General features: G+C 32.9%; 1 protein-coding gene across 1 annotated transcript; it reads right to left on the bottom strand.

The window, feature by feature from the left end:
- Nucleotides 1-1,249: 1,249 nt before the first annotated feature.
- Nucleotides 1,250-13,260, bottom strand: LOC133195224 (uncharacterized). Its single transcript, XM_061331082.1, has 16 exons — nucleotides 13,203-13,260; nucleotides 12,509-12,901; nucleotides 11,776-12,419; nucleotides 11,426-11,582; nucleotides 10,491-11,294; nucleotides 10,180-10,358; nucleotides 9,804-9,978; nucleotides 9,539-9,633; nucleotides 9,392-9,434; nucleotides 7,717-7,847; nucleotides 5,188-5,325; nucleotides 4,915-5,097; nucleotides 4,659-4,786; nucleotides 3,209-3,383; nucleotides 2,385-2,533; nucleotides 1,250-2,309 (listed from the first exon to the last, which is right to left on the bottom strand). The coding sequence occupies exons 1-16, from the start codon at nucleotides 13,258-13,260 to the stop codon at nucleotides 1,250-1,252; spliced, it is 4,512 nt and encodes a 1,503-aa protein (XP_061187066.1).
- Between the last annotated feature and the right edge of the window lie 9,986 nt (nucleotides 13,261-23,246).

Genomic DNA, 23,246 nt, shown 5'->3' with positions numbered 1-23,246 from the left:
TATATTAATAGCGGTTCCAGTGGGAATGGCGATTACACATATTGCAGGATGAATAGCCCAATTTTGATGTGGCGTTGTTACGCGTCAATCATTGTCACAGTTTTTTTTTTTAGAAACCTTTCCAGTTTCTCTCCGACGACGGATAAGACGTTCTATGGTAGAAAATTCATGAACTGCACAGCAACCTGTTTTTGCCTTTTTCTTTACTTAGGGAATGCAATAGCCAGACCCGATTGAACTCTCGTCAGCCATGCCTTGATTGCAAGAAATTTAAATTGTCTGTAAATATCAAAAAACGATGGAGGTACCTACAGTGCATTTAGTGGTACTACAGGACGTGTTGACAAACCTTTCATCATCGATGTGCGCGTGTTTTTAAATTTTTATCCATTTTTAACTATTTTCTCTTTATACACTGTAACGTCATACATTTTACGGTTGAGTAATCTGAACACTGATTTGAGTGCACGTTTACCAAGATATTCCTCTGACAAGTTTTCATAATTTTAAACCGTGCAGTCAAAATGTTTTCGCATATTATGTTACCCTGCGTTTTTTCCCTTTCAGCATAACATCCTGTAATAAAAGTCAAAGGATTTGTCCGATAAAGCTGTACTTCATAATCCATACCGTCGCACTGATTCAGTAACATATCAAAATGCCTCTCTACCGTTGACAAAAATTGGCGGTATTATATATATTGCATTTGGCAGCAAATGCTCGTACATTTTTTAAGCAAAACAAGCCTACACCTTCAGATCTGTTCTAGTGAGTCTTTTTCTTGTATCTCAATACAAGCAAATCACATTCTTAAGCTATATTAAGCTATAGCTTAGCTGTACTGAAATAATAGAAGGAATTCCAGGGAAACAAACCTAAGCTTCCAAAATTTTCACATTCACATAAATAGTAAATATTCATTATTTGATATATTACGAAATCCTTGATTTTATTTCATTCCACTGTGGTGATAAGGCCAGTATGACAAACCAAAAAAAAAAAAACAAAAAAAAAAAAAACAAAAAAAACAAAAAAACATTTTCATAAAAGTGTATTTAATTTCAAGAGAAATCACCTATGAACCTAAGGCTGGAATTTTAATCATCCGGATTCAATTCTGAAAACCCATGTAATACACTTGTTCAATCTGCTATAGTTTAGTTAAGTGATACGGATTTTATTTTAAGTAGTCAAACCTAACCTGCTTTAAGTAATCAAACATGACCCATTTTTAGTAATCAAACATGGTCTATTTTAAGGGTTTCCTAGGTGGCACGTCAGGCTTTCTTTCTGGTAGAGAATTATTGACGTATACTGGACTTCGTTGATTGTGTACACCTTTTCTCATATCATCATAAGTTTTGTCTTTCTCGCTAACTCTTTCCTGATTGGCATACTGTATAGATATTATTTCATTTTTATTTTGGGGGTTTAGTAGTACTTTACGTTTTGTTGTTTCAGTTGACAACTTCCCGAAAAAGTCAGATCCTTTCTCGACTTCCAGTGAATCAACACCGACATTACCTGTATGTGATCCAAGCTTCAGAGAGTTTTCAGACCAATTTCCAGTAGATTCGAAACCTCTGGTATCTTTATTAGTTTCATCCAAATCTGAACTTTTATTATTGTCATAAAAAGACGGATCTGAATTTCTGTCCATTGGATCTATGGGAGTTTTAAAAGCATCATTTTTGCTTGTTCTCGAGTATTCCACAATTCCTGGCTGATTCTTCACTTTTGGCGCTGAATTTGGTGCTCCCCTCACATTGTTATCTCTTTTGTGAGCTCGACTTTTTTTTGGTCTAGGAGGAGGTAAAGAACTTAAACGGATCATTGTTTTACCAGTTTTCCATTTTTCTTCAGTATTTTCATAGCCTTTACTACCGAAGTCAGCCGCAACATCAATATCTCCGAGTATTGGGTGACTTCTATCCCTGTTGATTTTCCCTGAATTTTTCTCCTCACTCATCTCATAAACAATATTTTGGCTACCGTGAGGTTTTGACAAAGCTATTGAAGCTTTCTTTTCTCTTATGGCAATATTTGGTTGTGATGGCTTTACTTTCATTACGATTTTTTGTTCGGATACACGATCGTCGTCGTTGCAATATGATACCGGAAGCGGTGGAGGAAGCACTCTCCTTTGTGTAGAGGGATGAAAAGAAGACTCTTCCTCCAAATCGCAAGGATTAATATCCTCATACATTAGATCATCATAATCCTCAGCGTTCAATGATTTGCTTGCTGCTTTATGTTTGCCAGATCGAAGTGGGAGATAACGATCTTGTCTTGGCGGGGCCTTCCCCAGTCTACAAAGATAAGATCAAAAATAAATAAATATTCAAATCTAATAAGCAACAAATCAGCTATCACTGGCCCAGTACCTTGTTTCAAGTATTTGTAGGATAGTTTTCATTGACGGTCTGTCGATTTTCTGATGCAGGAGACAAGGTCTCGTGACTTCTTGGTAAAACCATTCAGGGCACTTGATGGGTTTTTCCGGGATATATCCCTCTATCAGATGTTGAAGAATCTATTCATAATTAATAAAATACATACACTACACGTCTTTCCCTGATAAAACATCATCTAAATTTGTAAGATCTCATACGTCAATGCAATTGACAAACACAAAAATAATTGAATTTTTAGAATGGATTATACAAAGCATGTGCTTTTAGATATGCATATGAATTTTGAATCAATCATAAAAGAATTTTTACATGAAGAAACTAATTTCCTTTAAACCTCTGCAGGTTAATCTTAATGTTATGCCTTTGTTTATAAATATATCTGTTTATTGGGGAAAGAAGTGGCCATATTTGACTTGAGGAGGACTTTTTTTTAAAGTAGGGTTTTGTTATTTTAAAATAAAAATCTGTTATCTTTGACGGTAATTTTGCCATTATTCCTTTGCCGATATAAACATTTTTTGACGAATTTACTCTTCTGGTACAAAGGAAAATTTAACACTTTTAGCAATGTTGATAATATTTTTGTTGGAAGGTCTATTATTTTTATAATTATGCATTTGGTTGAATAAGCCCAGAATTCAATCTGACAATGGATGACAGTAACATGCATTTGAAATCCATTATATAAAGGCAGCTTCCTCAGCGAATTCCATCAAATTGTAGTCATGAAGTGAAAACTATCGAGATGTTATGTGTTATGTTGCCAGAAAGCTTATATTGTTTTTTTTTTTTACATTTTCAGATCGCTGGTAGTTGAATGGAATACATGTCAATTCCTGTTCTTCGTCCTGGTCATACACAACTCCTTGTTGTCCAAACGCAGACATGACTTCCCACGTGACCATTCCATAAGCGTATACATCACTTTCTTTGGAGTAAAGGCCAGCTTTTATTGCTTCAATAGGAAGCCTGGATTGCAAGACACGAGTAGATCAAAGATCGAAATGAACAAAGACTTATGCATGAAATGTGCAATGATGCATTCACAAAATATATTATTTTTGCTGAAAATCAGTTTTACTACTTCAGGGTCCATGCTTCATTAATTGATTTTGACTTCAGCTTTAATTTCTTTGAAATCCTCCAATGAAATAAACATTTTAACGAAAACTTAGTATCTAATCTAAGTGCACTGTCTTTCATACAAAAACACTCGCTCCATGATCGTAAGGTCATGGGTTCGAGCCCCGGCCGCAACTGACCTAAGTCGATAAAAAAAAAGGTAGCAACTGTTTCTTCTCTAAGCGCTCGGCACTTTGAAGTGAAAGTTGCGGGTCCTTCGGATGAGACCTTAAAGACCGAGGCCCCGTGTCACGGCAGGCGTTGGCACGATAAAGATCCCTCACTGCTCAATGGCCCTGAGTGCAGAGTAAAGGTCTAAATTTGAAGCCCTTAACCGGTATATAGTGACGTCTCTATATGAGTGAAAAATTCTCAAATGAGACGTAAAACAACATACAATCAACCAATCAATCTTTCATACAAAAACTTTTATCAACGAAATTACACCTTAAAACATGCAAATTTTAGTTACCCCCCCCCCCCCCGGGCCGTTAAACACAGATTAAAAGACAATCTTTATTGTAAATCACTTACATTAATACAAAAAAAACTTTCTTCAGACAACTTCAGTTTTGTTTTGTTTCTTTTTTATTGAAATGGATGCTACATTTCAAAAGAACCCATCAACATTCAGTAATATGCATTTATAAATTACAGTATGTACATTTTTTCAAGATGCTTACTATCCTAAGCTTTTTCAAAAGTGGGAACTTGGACAACGTTTAAGTTTAACTTAAACAAGGTTAAAGAAACTGAGAAGATAACATACAAAAAATTGGAAGAATTCACGACCTTTAAATTGTCGTGTCTATCATATTTTTGGTTAGAATTAAATAAAACTGAGGCTTTGTATTGTACATGTTGCATGTTTAAAGTTTTATTGGAGCATTAATGAAAGAAGAAAAAAAAAGATAAAACCGTTTCATGTCTTTCGGTATGCACAAGTACTTATTTAATCAAGTTAATTTTAAAATAATTGAGTTAAATGAATTAATTCAGTAAAAAAAACAAAATATTCCTAATTATTTTGTAACATTAACAAAAAATTTAGAGAGAGAGTTTACACAATGTCACCATCTAGCTATTAATTTAGATTTCTCAAGGAGAGTTTGCAAAACTGACCATTGTATTCCATCTAGATCTGCTGGTGATCCTTCAACTTTTACCTGCTCTAAGTGAGCGTCAAACTGGGAAGACTCTATCACAAGGTACTTTCCAAATTTGGGAACGACTATTGTCTGATCTTTCTTCTACAACATACCAAAAGCCAATATATGAAACAATGATACACACTGGATAACGGTGACAAAAATTGTTTCGCAAGAAAATAGATTCTGAAATAAAAGACTTTATTATTTTCTCTGCTGTTTACATTCACCTTTGTTTCCAGAATCCAGACATGTTTTGCTCTAAGGCATCTGAATATCCATCCAGCTGAATGGAGAGAGTCAACGTGTTTGGCTAATTCGTACAAAAGCTCTATATATGGAGTGATTGTTTCACCACGTTCTTTATGAAGAGTAAGATCCAAAAGATGTGTTGATTTAGGGAACCTATAATGCTGAGAAAATGCATACAGATTTTGTTAGTACTTGTATACTTTTTTCTACACAGAAGAATTCAGATGGAAGCTCAACAATAAATGACATACTATTCGTTTAGAGCCTTGTGTTATACTTGTCGCTGGAGGCCAAGGTTCTACACACATTTTGCTACTATCTATCTCTTTCAATCTGTTGTAAGTAAACTTCAGAAAGTCGTCACTGACTATTTCCGAAACCTTCATCATCTTTGAATTCGTACCGCCCTACATTTATTAAAGATTGCCATAAAATTATCAAGGATGATTATTCAAGTAATCACAGTAATGATAACGTGCAATTGGGTAATAGTAGGGATGTTGTGTGTTTTCCCTTTTACAAATCACCCATTTTTGTGTATTCTAGATATGCAGCCTTGTGCTATTAGAGAGGGTTGTTTACGATTTTTCTTACATTGCTATATATATATATATATATATATATATATATATATATATATATATATATATATATATATATATATATATATGGAATTCTTTTGGCTTTATCCTGGTTTAAAGTTTAAGAGTGTAAATTTTTTTGAATTTACATTGCATTAGTATAAATAAAAAAAAAACAAACTTAACAATGCTTCGCCAAGTAGTCATAGATAAGACTATTCTTTAACTTTTTTCTCTGTGATATACAATGTATAAGTTTTTGACTGTCTTTTTGACCCTCTTTTGACCGTTCAACTCAAAACGCTTTGGCAATTTTTCTTGAAATTGGTATTGTGAAAGGGTCTCACTCTGATGACCGGACCTGATAAAAACGGATAGGTCAGGTCACACCCATATAGCCTTTTAAAACCGTTATAATTTCTATAATTTCTATTCAGAAAGTAATGTGGTAGAGTGATATTTATAGAAAATCATTTTTTTCTATCTTTTTCTTGAGAACTAGCTGAGCCATTATTTATTATATGCCATATTTACTTTAGTAGTCCATTCATGTTTTTGATTTCATACGTGAATTCTACTAATAACATTTTATTGGCCAGCAAGCCCCCCCCCCCCCCCCGTAAATCTTGTTTAACTGGTTTTCCCTCTTTAAATACTGAGGTACGGGCCAGTTCCTATCAGTGCGGGAAATTTATTTCTTACAATTTACCAGCTGCCCGTTGTCACCACTTGAAAGGTAAATTTTTGTCTATTAATATTTTTTTAAATTTATTTGAAGTAAAAGTAACAAGCTTAAATATTTTTCATACGAGGGTTGTTCAGAAAGTTCGCGGACCATGTCAATCCTCCTTATACTTTTTTAAGAAATTTAAAATGAACACTTTATCATACGTACAAATATTTATTTTGTTGATGTATGATGTTTCATTCCATGTACTTTAATAGAAGTCTTGTTATCTAATTTTAATATCAACATGTTTTGTGACCGCGGAGGAAACTCAACACCATTGTCACGTCAAAAACATACCATCATGAGGTTATCAAATATACTCTCCCTGTATATTTCACAGTATGGCCCAATTACAGTGAACTCATTAAAAACGTTTCTATATCATTTGAAATTTATTTCGCTAACAATTGTTTAATTGGCACAATTTTGTTTATCAATGTTATATTTTTTTACTGCGTAACCGTGCTTTTTCAAGATAAGCAACTGTGAAGCGCCTAACTCTTACAATGACCTTCCTAACGTTTTTAAAAGTTTTTGATCTCCTTTGTACAGATAATCCGTTATCTCACAGATCGTCTTGTCTGATACACAGCCTCTATCATTAAAAACCGCCTGTGCAAAGTACGCATACATGCATAGCTCGATTTTTGGACATATTTCGTGCTTCCTCCAGCATTTTGAGAGTTTTTCTGCAATTTTCCAGAGTACAACAAAATATTGTATCGTTAACTGGTGTTCCGTGACGTTCTACGAAGTCATCTTTTTTGGCCCTTTTCGATGAGTACTATTTATCTTCTGAAGTTGATTTCTTTTCAAGGAAACCAAATATTAAGTCATGATTTAGAATATGAAACGATGTAACAATTCTTAATTTGGACGTCTAGAATTTTTCCGTTCATTGCGCAATTTTACAGAGTATATGACTGCAGACATTATGTAGTGTATTAATTGTAAGCAACAAAATTTTGACCTGCTCCGCGATCCGATTTTCGTAATTCTAAAATCTAAGTAAGTTTGAAATAAATCATAATACTTCAAAACCTCTTAATACATTTCATTTGAATTCATTGCTGAAACATTGCTAAAAAATTTGGATACGATATGACGTTTAGCAAAAAAAGTTATGACAGTAGTCCACAAACTTTCCGAAAAACCTTCGTATTTCTGGAAGAACGTTTTTAAACTACGATAATGCTACTTTTATGCAGAGATAAGTTAAATTTTCTTATTTTTGAAGTGAATTTAGATATTTTTGCATCAGAAAAAGTATACTATGTTGTTTTTATCAATTATTTTTCAAGTCTATGTGTAAAATGATTTTGTATTATATGTATTTGTATATATTTCAGATCTGCCATTGCTTTTTCCTTACCTAATAAATTTAAAAAAAAAAAAAAAAAAGCCTGCGTCCTTACTTCGCTTGGTTAAAGTGGACACAAAACCTAAGGACGGTAAACATAAAGAGGGACATATTTTAATTTTACCTCATCCTCTATTTTATAATTTTTAACGGAAGAAATTTCCATGATGGTAAGGCCTATTTCTTCTCTCTGCTTGCTATTGTTCTCTGCTACTTCTGAGGCGAAGACAGTCTGGGGATCTGCAAGTGAAATTTTAAAAAAATGAATTTTGAAGATATACGATAAAGCAAAAATTTCTATGGGTTTCAAGGTTTTAAAAAAATTGAACTTCTTTCTCGCTCTTCAAACACGAAGGATTTCAAAAAGAAGCTAGTGTTGATTAACTTATTTTCTTATTTACAAATTGTATACAAACTTGCCATATGAGTTCAGTAACATGACAGTTAGTTCCGTTTGAAACGACTACATACCTTGAAAATCCTAATTAACACATCAGTAATGACGAAATATTTTAGATTTGGACTTTTGTCACATGCTTCTACATGATACATTGTTGCCTGTTCTTTGGTGTAAATTGACGAAATAACGAATACAAAAAATATTCATAGAAAAGAGCGATAACCTGGGATGAAAGTGAAAAAAAAATCGAAACATTATTGTTAAAGAATTGCTACTCCCGTCACAAGATGAGTAAAATGTTGAAAATGTCCAAATCAACAGATATTGATGTTGCCCAATTCCCCCCCCCCCCGGGTCAGAATCAATAGAAAACGAGCCGAAAAGTGGACGTCCAGTGAAAATTATCGCGGTTGTGAAAACCCATCACTGGGAATCGTAATAGTTAAATGAAGGCAAAACTGTAAGGGTAAATAATATAAGCATACGACTCAACGTCATTTGCATACATGTAAACATGAGAAAAAAATGTGTGTAAATAAGAAGAAACTCGTAGTGAAGAAGGCTAACGTCGAAAGAAACATGCATGGTGTGAGGAGAAGCGGTGATTGGACAATTAAAAATAATATCAACAAATTAATCATTATTGGTTATGACCAGAAGTTCATATAGTGCAAAGGAAGCGCGAAGCTTGGAGACCGGATTTTGTCAACCTGGGACATCGCAATTTAGGTTCAAAATAATGACTTGGGGTTACATGTCTTGGAATGGCCACAAGTTAAGTAAAATGTTGAAAATGTCCAAATCAGCAGATATATTTTCCGAGGGTGGATATTTCTTCCACGACAACAATTCCAATTCACTGGACCAGTCCTTTTTTAATTCCCTTCACTCAAGGACTATTTAAGATTTTTTTTTTTAAAAAAAAATTGGTCCACTGGTTCTCAGAAGAAGTCAAAAATTTGGAAGGTAGATGGGCAATAAGATAAAACGAACAACAGAAGATAGATATTCCTTCAAACCCTCGATAAAAGTGAGAAAAAAGACATTATATATGAATCTAGGAGAAGATGAATTCTTCTATAGGAAGCCTTATTTTGCTGACTAGGACTTGGCAAACTTCTTCCTAGTCTGCAAAATATTATCTCAAGAGGAAGGATGCATTTTTAATTTTTTTTTTCTTGTATAAGAATATAAGGATTATTTTATCAACACAACATATTAAAGGATATCAGGGAAAAAAATCTTGTGCACTGCTACAGGAACATTATTATCATTATAACTACTTGAGCGTACACCCCTTCATTTTTAGGAACATTATATTTAAATATCACATAATGTTAGTTTACACTTTTATCTATTATTTTTACATGCTTAACTATCTGACCTTCATCAAGCTCTCTGTATTTCCGAATTGTCTTTGGTATTCCCTATTGAAATTAAAAGGAAAATTATCATTCATTTTGTGTATCCAAATCGTACAATAAAAATTTAATCTTTTGGTGAAGGAAAAGAAGAAGAAATAGAAACTTGCCCTTGCAAATTTGGAATCGGCCTTCATTTGTAGATTTGTTAGTGGAGGTATGTCATACACCTTTGCATGTGTACCCTCTATTCCTGAATAGGTATCTTTGCGGGATAAAAATACAATATTCAATGACTTCACGCAACTGACAATAATTCCATCATTGATGAAAAAGACTTTACCTTTTTCACCACATGTGTTAGAAGTACAAATAACAGAAAAATGTTTCAACTTTATGCTTTATTTAAAACACACCATGTTCAATGATACATACCATATACATTGTAGCTTTGCGCATCGCCCAAACTGTCTGATATATCCAGCAATCTTTCTCTTAGTGCCTCAAGTTTTAGTCTCTGCTCTGGTTCGCTGGCAAGCCCCTCCAAAATTAGACCTTGAACGCGCCTAGGTCTGTTAAATCCCTGAGGCTTCAGGTGTGTGAAGACAATCTGAAAGTCGATGAAATCATTTTTATTTCTTTCTTCCTTTTTTCGCAACGTCAGGAATTTTCTCATAGAATGAAAAGGTAAAGAAAAACAGTGATCGATCACCAAAAAAAACTACAATAATACAAATCTGAGAACAAGGCATAAGAAATTCCAGAGGTTGGATCAGCTGCCAAAAAGGAGTAAGCACAAAAATAATCTTACATTGGTAACCATATCTTCTATATCAGAATCACTGATGTCGGAATATGGCCAAGCAGCATAATTAAGGATCTCATCTGCCAGAATGTTTACAGACCAGACATCACTATATATACTGTAATGTCCACCCAGCAGGCTCTCTGGGGCCGCCCACCGTGTGGGAACTCCTTCAAAATCTAAATCTAAGAAGAAAATTAATATATTTTCTAGTATTATCTCTGGTTTGTCCTTAAATAACTTTTACACTTAAAAGTTTCAGTTTTAATACAATCACCCTACTTACAAAAGGTTTTAAAAAAGACTTAAATATTTACCAATTAACCCAGTTACTATTCCACCGCTTGGAAAGTCTGAGGGTTTGGCCGCCATCTCAAAATTTTTCAATTTAATGAAATATTCATTATTCATTAATAGACATCCGTATGATGCAGTCGTTATGTCCCTGACAAGACAACCACAACTGTGTACATATATAACTGCCTGGACTGCTTGAACAATTATACCTATCAGATCTATAATTGGGATTATCTTCTTTTTGTCTCTGGCTGTCAGAAGTCTTCGCTGCAAATTATCCCCTGGAAGTCTTTCTTTGATGTAAAAACATGGAAAACTAGCATTGAATGCAAGAAGTCTAGCCACATTTCTGTGAATCTCTTTGGACTCTATTTCTTTGAGCACTTCGAGTTCATTTTTTAATCTGTCTTGTCTATCTAAATTAACGATATCGTTGTAAGGTGACAAGGTGTTATCATACATATTCAAATCCCTCGAATTATTTTTGAAATCTTCGACAATACAGGTAATTGATGCATCTGTATAATAAATTGAACATTGTTTGCGTTCAAAAGTATCATTCCCTATTGGTGACTCTGAGGGGGTCCTGTCAAGTATTAAAACACATTTGGTCAGAAGAACTTCTATGTGATCTTCCGTGACAGACTTGTGCGGGGCCATCCCCTTTTCTCGACTTACAAATATGTCCTTGTATCTAGTTCGAATTCTTTCGCTGTGGTGAAATAATAGTGACTTTGACACACAAAAGCTCTCGGGATGAAAGTATGTACAATTTAGTATCGATAATAATTCATCTTCACATTTTTCGAGTATCTCCTGTTTTACTACAATAAAAAAATCTAAAATCTTCAAATACATTTATATCAAATTTTTATATTATGTAAAGAATATACAATATTGGATGTATTCAAAAAATATATTTTTCATTTTAACAAAAATCAATAGATCGCCTTACCACCAGGGTGCTCTTTTTCCAGTAAATGGACTATGAATAAGCCAAGCAAACGATGGTACCATTTTACTAATTCTTCATCAGAGGAATCGTTCATATGTAAAGATTTAATTCTCAACTGCTGCACCCCGCAATGAAATTTTGACTCCTGTCTTAGCATCTTTCGTTTGAAATAAACACAAATAATTAAGAGAGAATATATATATATATATATAGAGAGAGAGAGAGAGAGAATATAATGTTTTTTGTTTAGAGATAGGTAATCATATTAATTTTTTGCACATCTTGAAATCTTGAAACTTAACATGGCAACAAATATTTTAAAAAGATCAAATTATAAATACAAGCAATACCAAGTTCCCTGTATGGAAAAGCGCTGCCATGCCATCGATATAAATTTTACTCTCTTTCTTTTTGGAAACAGAGAGGAAGGTGTTCATATCCTCCCCAATTAAAAAGCTTTCATCGAAATCCACCTCTTGTAGATTAAAAATACAGTCAGCTGTCTTTGCAAATACGTGCACGCTTTGGTCGGTTCTCTGTGCAACACGTTTAATTTTAGACTGAATTTTACTCTTAACGTGTTGAATGCATGGATTCCAATCGTCTATTGCTTCAATGGCTCGTAAGTATATAAAACAGTTAAATATAATTCCAAGTTGAATCAGGGATTGGAAAATGGAAAAGGATTTCTTTGTTTCTCCAATGACTGTGAATAGCTGAACTGTTCCAATTTCGTACAACTTCAACATACAATCTTGGGAGTACTTTCTCTGATCACCAACCATAATCATCTTTATCAATTCATTTATGCAAAGATTCCTGACAAGTTTGTTTTTGCAAGAAAGGAGATTGAATACTTCAGACATTTTGTACTTTTGCTTCAAACTTGGAAGAAGACATGCTGTGATATATTTTACCATATCTTGCTGAATTTCATCCGACGCATTGTTAATTTCTCGGCATACTTCCTCGATGGATAGAACTTTGTACTTTTCTGTACCTTAAAACCCAGATAAAGTTAAAACAGATTATTTAAATGAATACAATATCTATCAAGCAAAATGTTAAATTCAAAGAACATACCTTGTGGTTCGAAAAAGAACTTGCTTAAAGCAGGACTGTGATTCAATTTCTGGTACGGTAAGAATTCAAGCGCGTCAAAGAATGCGTCTTCCCAGTTTGTGTCTTTCTTTTTTTGTCTGTGGACCTTGCCAAAAGATGTGTATCCATATTCTTTCTCATCTAAATCTTCTATTCGTCTGTTGGACGGCACACGTTGTAATGGAAGATCCAGTATGGCATCCTTGCTGAATATCTTTCCTTCAGCAGCATTCTTTTCAGTTGGATTTGGGAGGGGTTTCTTTTCCCGTAAAGGTGTATACCCCGAAGGACCAAATTTATATTCTGGATCTATAGCTATGTAATCATAAACATTCCTTGTTTCGCTTCTATATATTGGGGCTTGCTTTGCACGCACTAAATAAATTATCAATGGATCAATTTAACAAGTTTTTAAAAGCGTTTTGATTATTTTTAAAAGGAAAATGCATTGATTGGCCAATGTTTCATTCCTGGGATCATCTACCACCAAACTTGATTTTTATATAAAAGAAATAGAATGTTGCAAAATTGAAAATATAAACTCTTATACAAGGTAATATATTAAAGTAAATAATGTGTACATGTGCATGCATTTTAATCTTTCGATTGATGCGATATAGCATTAAAGTTTAAGAGTACCCATTTGAATACCATTTAGTATTCCTAACTGACATACCCTCTCCCTTTTTCCCTGCAGTCTTTGGTTTCCTTTTAAAGAATTTCTTTTTCAGCATTCTGAAATTCAACAAAGGATATCAACAGTCCCGTTTAAAGTCGACATTTTGAAACTTTTACATTCGAAACAATGACGTGCTAAAGAAATACACTCTGCGTTAAATCGAATGTTGCCTGATGTTTTTTCATACAAATTATTGGACCATTATTTTCAACCGGTCTACAGGAATGCTTACTCATCCATGGCACCTGATCCCGTCTCTGTTGTTTTCAGATGTCCGTTTTGCTCAGCTCCCAATTCAATTGTTCAATGGACTTTTGAACTTGATTACTTTTCGTTATCTTCATATTTCATGATAGGGATTTAAAGGGTTTTGAATATCAATGTAAAGCAAAACTCTGTTACTGAGCTTATAATTGTAAAGTCTAAAGAATGTATATTTATTATTGTTAACAATGGGCAATACTATATCGCAAACCTTTTTACACGAGACTTGAAGAGAAATGAAAAATAAAAAAAAAATTCGTGGATTTCAACACAAATAAAAAACAAGATTTCTTACATTTCAGACTAATTTTATTATTATTAAATAGTACAAAACTCTTATGTGTATTCTTTATACTACTTGCAAAGAGACAATCCTTTCAGGTATGTCACTCTTTACATGAGTTATATCAAGGATGTTTTGAGAAGTGCATGTAAGGGTTGTTATACGGCTTGATGTGGGCGCGCTGTGCGCGCGCGAGGCAACCGTGTTAAAACCCGTTTGTTGCATGGTTCTTTGTTTCTTGATGGAAAGATTAAAATTTTCAAGTAGGAAAGCTAGATCTAGAGACTATAGGTAAAGAGTTACCCATTATACATGGTTAATTAATTCATATTTCCCATTCAAAAAGAGTCGTGCAGGCATCATTGTTATACCACGGGCAATTAAGTGGGAATTTCCGATCAATAGAGTAGATACTCTTTCATGTCAGTGAGGGTCAGTGATGTAAATTTTGAGACAAGGACGCGCTTTGAGGTCAGTGAGGGTCAGTGATGTAAATTTCAAGATATTGAACAAAATAAAACGATTTCCGGAAAAAAAATGTTAAATTAATCCTGACTTCTTCGGTATATCTTCTTTCTTGGCAAAATCTGTTGAATGAATGTGTAAAATTTGTTCTAAACTATTCATTGAAATTTATATTTAATATTCCTAGCATATAATTGCGAAAACAATTATACGATTAAAAACGTATAGGGATTAAGTTCAAAGATATAAAACAAATTCAGGTTTGAAGAATTTTCTTCCAAATTTCAATCCAACGTAAAAAATAGTCACCAAGAAATTTTCATTTTTTTCGGATTTTGTTAGCAGTTTTTAAATTGAATGTTGTACAAGTAATAGCTTTTCAAAAAACTTGTCTGACTAAATCAATCAATATCCATGGAATGTATAAGCAAGAGAAGTGCTAAACGTTTCCGTCATCAAGGAAAGACATACCGGTAGTTGCGAAACTTCATTACACAAGATGTACAATTAACTTTCTCAAATGTCATAACTAAATATTACAGATTAAAGAATATCTAAGACATGTCACTTTTAGGTCATTTCATAGTTAGCCCACGGGTTGACTAGTTACGTTGGGATGAAACTGCAAGTGTGTTTGCGTAGATTGGAATTCTTGGAAAAATATTTAGACGAGTCGTTCTACAGAAAATCATATTACCTACTTACCGGACCCGTTTCTTCATGCACACTCTCTGGTAAGTGACGGATTGATGAGATGGCCTCTATTTATAGATTGGTCTATTCGCCGTCGTTCTCAACGACGAAGTAAATTGTGAACAGTTTCAGCTAGGAAAGTTGTCTTGAAGTGTTTCAGACAAAATTGCTTCAATGCTGCACTAGGACGCAAAGTAAATGGCCAGTACACTTTATAGCTAGAGCAAAACAAGAATCTTATACCCCCCCCTCCCCGCTGTATTAAAAGGAAACCCTTGTTTATCACAAAGTATGGAATAATATGCCACTGGCTGACTTTCTAAGCTTTTTATAAAGCTAACCTTGTAACGTACATAATTTTGTAATATTGAAAGAAGAGGGAGAAAACAGACTGGTTCAAGAAAGGATGTCTCATTTACCAGGTGGTGGGAGTTTGTTTATGATTGGACTAGTCCACTTATGGGGCAACCAGGAAACAAAATAGTAAGAAAAATTAGCAAAACCACTGCTTTAGTGTTGCCTGCCCATATACAATATGAAATATATAAAATGAGATAAAATTTGCAGTCTATAAAAAATCTGAAGCTTAAGAATCAGTTTGAAAAAAACAAACTTTATTTATTTCCATAGAATTTGTCCCACCCATTCAATAGATCGATCCAAGAAAAAGGCGCGAAGATAATTTACTTGTGACATTTGGCGCGAAATGATTGTGTCACCCCTTTCGTTGAAGAAAAAAGGCTTCAGTAGTTTAGAAACGCAGAAAAGAATGTTACACAGACGTATCCGTATTAAGAATCGCAAAGAATAAACAGGTGGATGCAAAAAAAAAACTGAAGAAAGCAAACACATCATTATTTTGCGTCAGTTATATGATTCGTTCTTCCTCAAACTATATATGTAAAAATGCAGGTAACAAATTCCGATGTAAATCAGAGGCCTGTTCAAGAGAGCGAGCACTCGAGAACATTTCTGTTGGAGGTATAAGGAATTTTGCCGAGCGCTCGCGAACGTTCGCGTAACTGTAACTGTACCTATTTCGACGACAAAAAAATGTTGCATGGTTCACAAATGTATTTTACTTCTTAGCAAATGTAAAAAAAAAAAAGAAGAAAAATTAACTTCCGTTGAATAGAATTTCGTTTTTCTACCTAGTACATGTACAATATATTTAAAAAAAATTCAAGCTCGATTTTTTCTATCCCAAATTTGGAACGATGGCATAGATCATAATAAATTGTGATATCAACAGGACCTCAATATGGATAACTTCTAAGTTCTCAGTGTGACAAAAATCCTACAAAGTCGTACATAGGTAGGACTTTAACATATTTTGAATGGTTGACTTTAAGGTAACAAGAAAGGACATCTGTTTAAGCACCAGAATATTGAGCTTTCATTGAGTTCCCATGAAAATAACATATACAGTATTCAAACTCAAGAGTCTATTGGAACAATACAAATTGTTAGCAGAGCAAACACGGACCTCTTAAAAACATCAGGGGCCAGGTGGGATCAGGGATAATGGATGAGTAAGCATCCACTGTCGACAGGTCACACATGCCGTGCGCTCTTTGTCATGATCCGGTAAACGGAAAAATCCGTAGACAATTCTGTGTGAAAATAATGGCCTCAAAATATGTATGAAAAACATCAGTCAACATTCGACTTAAGGTCAAGATCTAGTAAATGAGTTTAGACTGTGTTTTTGGTACTATATCCATTATGACGTCATAATTGATTTAATTTTTCCCGTACTTTACGGCTATAACAGAATTATGTAGAAAATGACGCATTTCATGGAATTCAATTAGAAACCATGTTAAAAGGAACCCGATACCTATATTCAATTTAATATCATTTTAAAGTAGAGGTCAAGAAGATATTAATAACTGTTTTCTGAGAGCCTGTAGGCAACATAGATACATTTCCTATGTCTGAGATGGAGAAAACTCTCATTCTTACACCTGATTTTCTTCATTTTTCATTGAAAAGGGCAGTTTAATATATGTTTTTTCATGGAGTTTATCTAAAAATTATATCCCGATACACAAGTAATTTATTAAGCTATAATTGTAAAAGATTATTAAAGGAATCCTTTTCTCAAATTTGAGAAATCTGTAGGCACTCTTCATTTACTAGATCTTGACCGTAAATAGATTGTATTTGCTAAAAAGGTCATGTAAGAATACACTTGAATAAAATTTAAAACATAGGGCCTTTTCTTCCTGTTTCAATATTTATCGGACGAGAAAAGCAAACTGAAGAAAATATTAAATTAGAAAGATTTTTTTAAAAAAGTTTTATGAGTAGAATAAAAATGCAAAAGAGGTAACTATTATATAATAGAATGCAATATTTTTTGCAGCAATAAACAAAGAACTCATATCAGACAAAATCTAATAAATAAAAAATAACCTACCTCTTATTGAATCGTTCCATGTAATGGCTTATGACCTCACTTTGTTATCCCAGTTAGTCACACAATTCGTTGAATTATTCGACATTGGAAAATCCAATGGAAAGTGCTCCTTCCTTTTCATAATAGGTATTTTAATCGTTATTTTATACTTATAACTAAAATACACTTAATATGTTTTAAGTATTTTGTTTTACTGCATAAAAGGAAGACCTTAATATGATTAAGTCTCAAATCATGGTTCCAAAAGTTTGTAAGTAGGCGGGATAGGGGATCAATTTACCACATGCACTTTCATATATGAGGTCACCCCTCTTCTTTTTCTTACCACAGGTACCTAACTCAATTTCAGGCACACCCTCTTCAAGGTCATTTTTAATTAATTAATCAATCATTAACCCACTTTACCATGACGTAGTTCGCCTTGAGACACTTTTTTTCCTTTCCAAATACGTTCCAGATGTCCTTCGTGAAGCTCTTTTTTGTAGTCCACTCATTTTACCTCAACACATTTTAAGACTTTGCAGAAAATACAAAAACATCTAAGTAGAGTCAAAGAATACGATAAAAACAGAGACTTTAAAACGAAAAGTCGTAAGTCAGCTTGACGAAAGACATCTTCAACATTTTATTAAAGTCTCTAGAAGAGACATAGACATTACATAAAGAACTATGTCATGTAAAAATATGAGCTTGAAGAGAGGTTAAGTAGAGTACCTTGTAAATAAATAAAGAAGGGGATAACCCCATATACGAAACAATTGCCTGTGATTTTTACATTGGAGTATACAGGAAAAAAATTGACAAGAACCTTCTTTTCATAAAAAGAAGGTCAAGAATAGACCATTTTAAATAAAAGCATTTCCAGTTCAGGCGCACATTGTACTACATGTTAATCCTTAACTCTGTTCAAATCACACCCCAGGCTTATAGTGGGGCCGTAAATGAATTTTCACACAAAGTTATATGAAAATCTCCAATATCAGAACAAGGCTTAAGTTTGTAAACGATTTGAAAACTGTAAATCAAAATAGTTGAAACTGCTAAAGTTGATAGTTAATACAATAAGATATCCGTTTCTCTACCATTTATGTCTTAGGTAGGCATTTGACTAACAGTAATCTAGTTTTGTTGTTTTTCGTGGTTTTATGAGATACATAAACAATTTTTTCATTTGGAATAATGTTTTATTACTTTAAATAAATTACAAAACATTTATCAAGTTGGTTCTGCAAAACTTTGAAACATGTACTTTACTTTTATAATTCAAACAGTGATTGTATATATGAGATGATAAATCCGCATTTGAACTTCATCGTGATAAGTGGTGCTACAGTTACATATGTACGTAATGCTCAATAAGTAGTGTTTTTTTAATATTAAGTGGAATACTCGTTACTTAAACCCTTTTTTTCATCAGCTCTTGAAAATGGTACTAAGTGGATTGTTTTTATATACCAGATGATTAAAAATCTATAGTATACTTGAAGAACGTTTTTAAGTTTTGTGTGAGTTGTTGGTGTGTAAATCACACCGACTTGTCACATAGGCATATTTTATGAAGCGTGCTGGCGCTGAAGCACGACGACGGACGAAAACGGATAGCAATAGGTCACCTGAGTCACTCAGGTGACCTAAAAATAAGATACTTGTGGTAAATAAAGTAATAAAACTTGACGTAAAGTCTTTTACTCCTTAGAAAATATTGCATACATGTAGTTATACATATGCAAATAATTGGCTCTTAAAGCAGTATGAGTTGCAACCTTTATATCGGAAAAAAATTACGTTAAATTTACCATTACTATCTCAATATTAGAAAAATTAAGATTGATAAAGTTTTGATGCTCATGTTTGTAATAAAAAAAAAATAATCTAAAATCTCCAATTGAAGCAAATTATTATTTCTGTATACATAAGAATTCATTTCATTAGAATTCTATTCTAAATTTTCTACCAAAATATTATTTATTTTATTTCATTTTCTTTTACTATAATCATTATCATTTTGTAAAAAGACAATGCTTATATTATAGTTTTAGTCTTGCTGATCATAAAGAATTAAGATGGATGCAAATTCATCATAAATTAATTTTTTTCAGAAAAATGACATTCTTAAAAATCCATGTCTTACTGTTCTAACAGTACAAATAACTCTGGTAAAATTCTCCCATAATTTGGAAAGTCCTGTCATTATTTTGATGTCTTCCATCATAAGCTAAAGTTGCATTATTAATTAAGATAATAATGATATGCAATGTCATTAGCTTCTGTCGTTGTTTACATTATAACAGTGTATCATTGAATTATTATGACTGAAATCCCATCTTTTGAAGTGTGTAATTATCTCATTCGAATTTTAGTATGATTAAATTGTGATGACGCGGAGAACCTAAGGCATGTTTTGGTAGAACTTTGAAAAAATATTAAAGTGCTTTACCTTTTAGCACTTCTTTCTTTTTCATTATAAATATTGTAAACATTCATATTATGGTTCATCGATACAAATCACTATCTTCAAACACCCCCTTTCTCCTCTTTCCTTTTCGACCAGAAGTTCTGGTCCGGAGTATCGACAAGGACAGACATCTGACTTTTAAGGGGATAGTTATTCTTTTTCCCATCATACTTTCGGCGTGACAAATGAATGATAAAAATATGTCCTCTTCAACTTTTGTAGACCAGTATTCCTTGAAAACACTGTATAATCAAACAGATTTTGTTAATTTACTGATACATAAACATACAATGACATTAATTGAACATCGAATTTAAATATTTCCTTAACTGATGCTACTTAAAGCAAGCAAAATCTACATGATCTTCTTTTAAAGATAGACAGATTAATATTGAACTTAGGACTGAGATTGATATCATGGCATTGCGAAAGATGCAACAGATAGTCTTTCGTGACTGCTAGCTATAAAATATTTGTTGAAGCAGATGCAAATTCAATATTAATTAAATCTTTGTTTATGCAGCATTGAATTACTTTTTTCACTCTAGCTCATTTTATTTACAATACATTCATATGCATACTAATCAGAAAATCATCAGCCATGATGAAGTTTGAAAAATAGCACTAAGAATTTGATCCCTAATACATTGATTCTTTCTTTTCCTCGATTAGGCATTAGGTGGCAATTCGCATGAAAAACAGATGTTGATAAACTTCTTCTATTAAAATTTTTCGTATGAGCATCAATAGTTTCGTATAACACTGTAGCAGTTGTAGGGCCATTATATCTGGATTATTAGTTGGTATTTGTATCTGACATATCATTCAAGAAATAATACCAATCCATGAATCACTCTGACAACTTTTCATAATTGATCGATGTTTTACTGCTAAGGCAAGAAAAATAGCTTTAAAGCATGATCACTAGAAAGTAAACCTAATTATCAAGAGATTTTGTGTCTGTTAGCAATGCAGTTTACCTGAAAAGCAAAGAATTTCTAATTTCCTCTGCCCATCTATGTTTGGTTGTACACAAGTATTATTTCACTGTGGTCCACAGCAAGCAAAGATGGACAATTCTTTAAGCTCATCTGTATTTGACGGTATGTTTGTTCAATTCGATACAGCAATTTCTCATCAGGTTCAGAGAAAATAGGCAGAAAGTTTAATTGATAGATGAATTATTACATTGATTGGAGATTTAACAGAACTAGTTGCTGATAGAGTTTTACGAAGTTTATCGTAGTTCTTTTCTTAATTTATTAATTTTTTTTTTAGACATTTTCATTATGACAAAGATGCATGGAATATTTTTATTGGTAATTTTGGACAATATATTAATCTTGATTAATTTGTTTCCTTCATTGAAATTTATTTATCTTTCCATTTTGTTCATGTAGAAATTTTTGCGAATTATGCTCCACAAGAGCACTCATGAGTTCACAGTAAACTTTAATGTCAATACCAATTTTTAAGAATTGAACAAAATATAAAATAACAGAAAAAAGAAGAAAATTTATACTGATAATATAAAATAAAATAAAAATATTAAAAAAAATAAAACCCGAAGGTCTGAGAATGGATGGTTTCTGGGACCCTATAAAGTTTCATGTTATTAATCTCAGTCAAGCTGTGATGAAGTTTTAAGCACAATTAAACTCTCAAGAGTGATATTTGAAATGCTAATAACCTGTATGTGGGAGGTGATGTTCTGACGGCAGTGAAGAGGATCCTAGTATGATTTTAGCTGATCCCTTTACAGTATAATTTGAATAATGCACCGAGAAAACATTGCTTAAATTTTAAAAGTATTCGGTAAAAGTTTTTATCTTCTTTTCTTGATTAATTTGTGTGTGAAGATGATGTTAATTTATTGAAAGCTGAGTGTATCTTAAATGAATGGGCCAATGGCTAAAAAAATATATTCGATATTGTAAGATTAAATGCGTGTAGGTAAGAGCAAGTGAATCTGAAACTCTCATTTTGTTAATCGCTATTTATACTGAACTCTTTTATCTAATTAATATTTTCATTAATAAAATCCAACCAGGTTTTGAATAAACATTATCATATGAAGGCTTTAACATTTTTCTAAATCTATAAAGGGTAGACTTCATTGGGATCTTTGAGCAATTATTCTGTATAATATTTATATGACTGTAAGAAGCAATTTCTAATAATTAACAGCAAAATTTACTTGATATCAATATTTAGTCTGACTGCTTTCAAAACTGACAAATTTGATCAATGTTCATCAAGAGTTACATGTAACCTGACACATTTGGTGTTTCTATAAAAACTAAAGGCGAATATGACCGCCGATTTAAATTAAGCATTATCTAAATGAAAGGGATAATTTATTAAATGGGATTTTTCATCATAATACATTCATGTTATTTTCGAAACATCGGTTTATCATCTTGAATTGAGGACATGGTATAGCTTTTGTGACCTGCTTGGTATGTGCACTCATTTAGAATCCTAATGTCTCTTTGTGTTCCTAGTATGTGATTATCTCATTAGCTGTAATGTTTAATTTACGGTTTATCCTTCATCATTCCAAGGCCATTATAACGGCGAAAAAAGCTAGCTATCAAAGCGTTTTTAAGGTCAGCAAATATAAAAGTGATGAACTTAAGTTAAAGGTTGTGTATATTCTGATCATTTGTGTGTTGATTATAATTTTTAGCACAATCATATCTAATTAAGCGCTCTAATTATATCTTTATGTGCATACATGATGAAATTATATGATAAGAAAACGTTTTGATCTAGGCGAAAATTTTTCTTTCAAATAAAGTTCATGGAAATATTTTGAAATTAATGTCTGGAAATAAACAAAAGTAAAATTCCAGCTGTTTTCTCCTTTTCAAGAATGCCCACAAAGGTAACCCGTGCTGAAATGCAAAGCAGATTTTAAAATAATATCGTAAAATCGCAGAAATACAAAACACAGTGTATATGTAAGAAAGCCATGTACAACGTTTCCGCAGAAAGTTTTCCAACGTTTCCACAAAATTATGTTTTTATATTACTAAGCACTACGTTTCCGCACGTTACATCACAGAATGAAACTGGACCATTCTGTCAACTGAATATTTACTGGAAGGTCTGGGAAGGTGATCTGAATGGCAGAACTCTGTCATTCAGTCACCTTTAAGTAAAGGTTCACTTCAATATAAATAGGGATCTGACCTATAGGGCCGGGATTGGTTTTTTTCTCTACAAAAAGCTTGTCGATTTCCGTTCCGATTAATGACATTAGGCTGAATACATGTAACAATTTGTTTTTCATAAATCTTTATTTCAGTGAGTAGAGGTAGGAGGAACACTTTCATTGATATTCTGAGTTTGTTATCTCCAAATGTAATTATTGAATGATATTTTTCTTTACTTCTCATTGTACATAATGGTAATGTCTACTGTCTCTGAAATTCTATTCTTTATGTCTAGGCTATT

The sequence above is a fragment of the Saccostrea echinata genome, unplaced genomic scaffold, assembly GCF_033153115.1.
Source record: "Saccostrea echinata isolate AGI-Se365-2 ecotype Australia unplaced genomic scaffold, CSIRO_AGI_Sech_v1 ptg000029l, whole genome shotgun sequence".
Lineage (NCBI taxonomy): Eukaryota > Metazoa > Mollusca > Bivalvia > Ostreida > Ostreidae > Saccostrea > Saccostrea echinata.
The sequence above is the reverse complement of the archived record's forward strand: the minus strand, read 5'-3'. Positions and strand labels throughout refer to the sequence as shown.

Coding starts and splice junctions, on each gene's coding strand:
- LOC133195224 (XM_061331082.1), bottom strand. CDS start 13,260: ATGCTGAAAAAGAAATTCTTTAAAAGGAAACCAAAGACTGCAGGGAAA. Junction 9,979..10,179: donor TAGAAGATATGGTTACCAAT/GTAAGATTATTT, acceptor ATCGACTTTCAG/ATTGTCTTCACACACCTGAA. Junction 9,634..9,803: donor GCAAAGCTACAATGTATATG/GTATGTATCATT, acceptor TATCCCGCAAAG/ATACCTATTCAGGAATAGAG.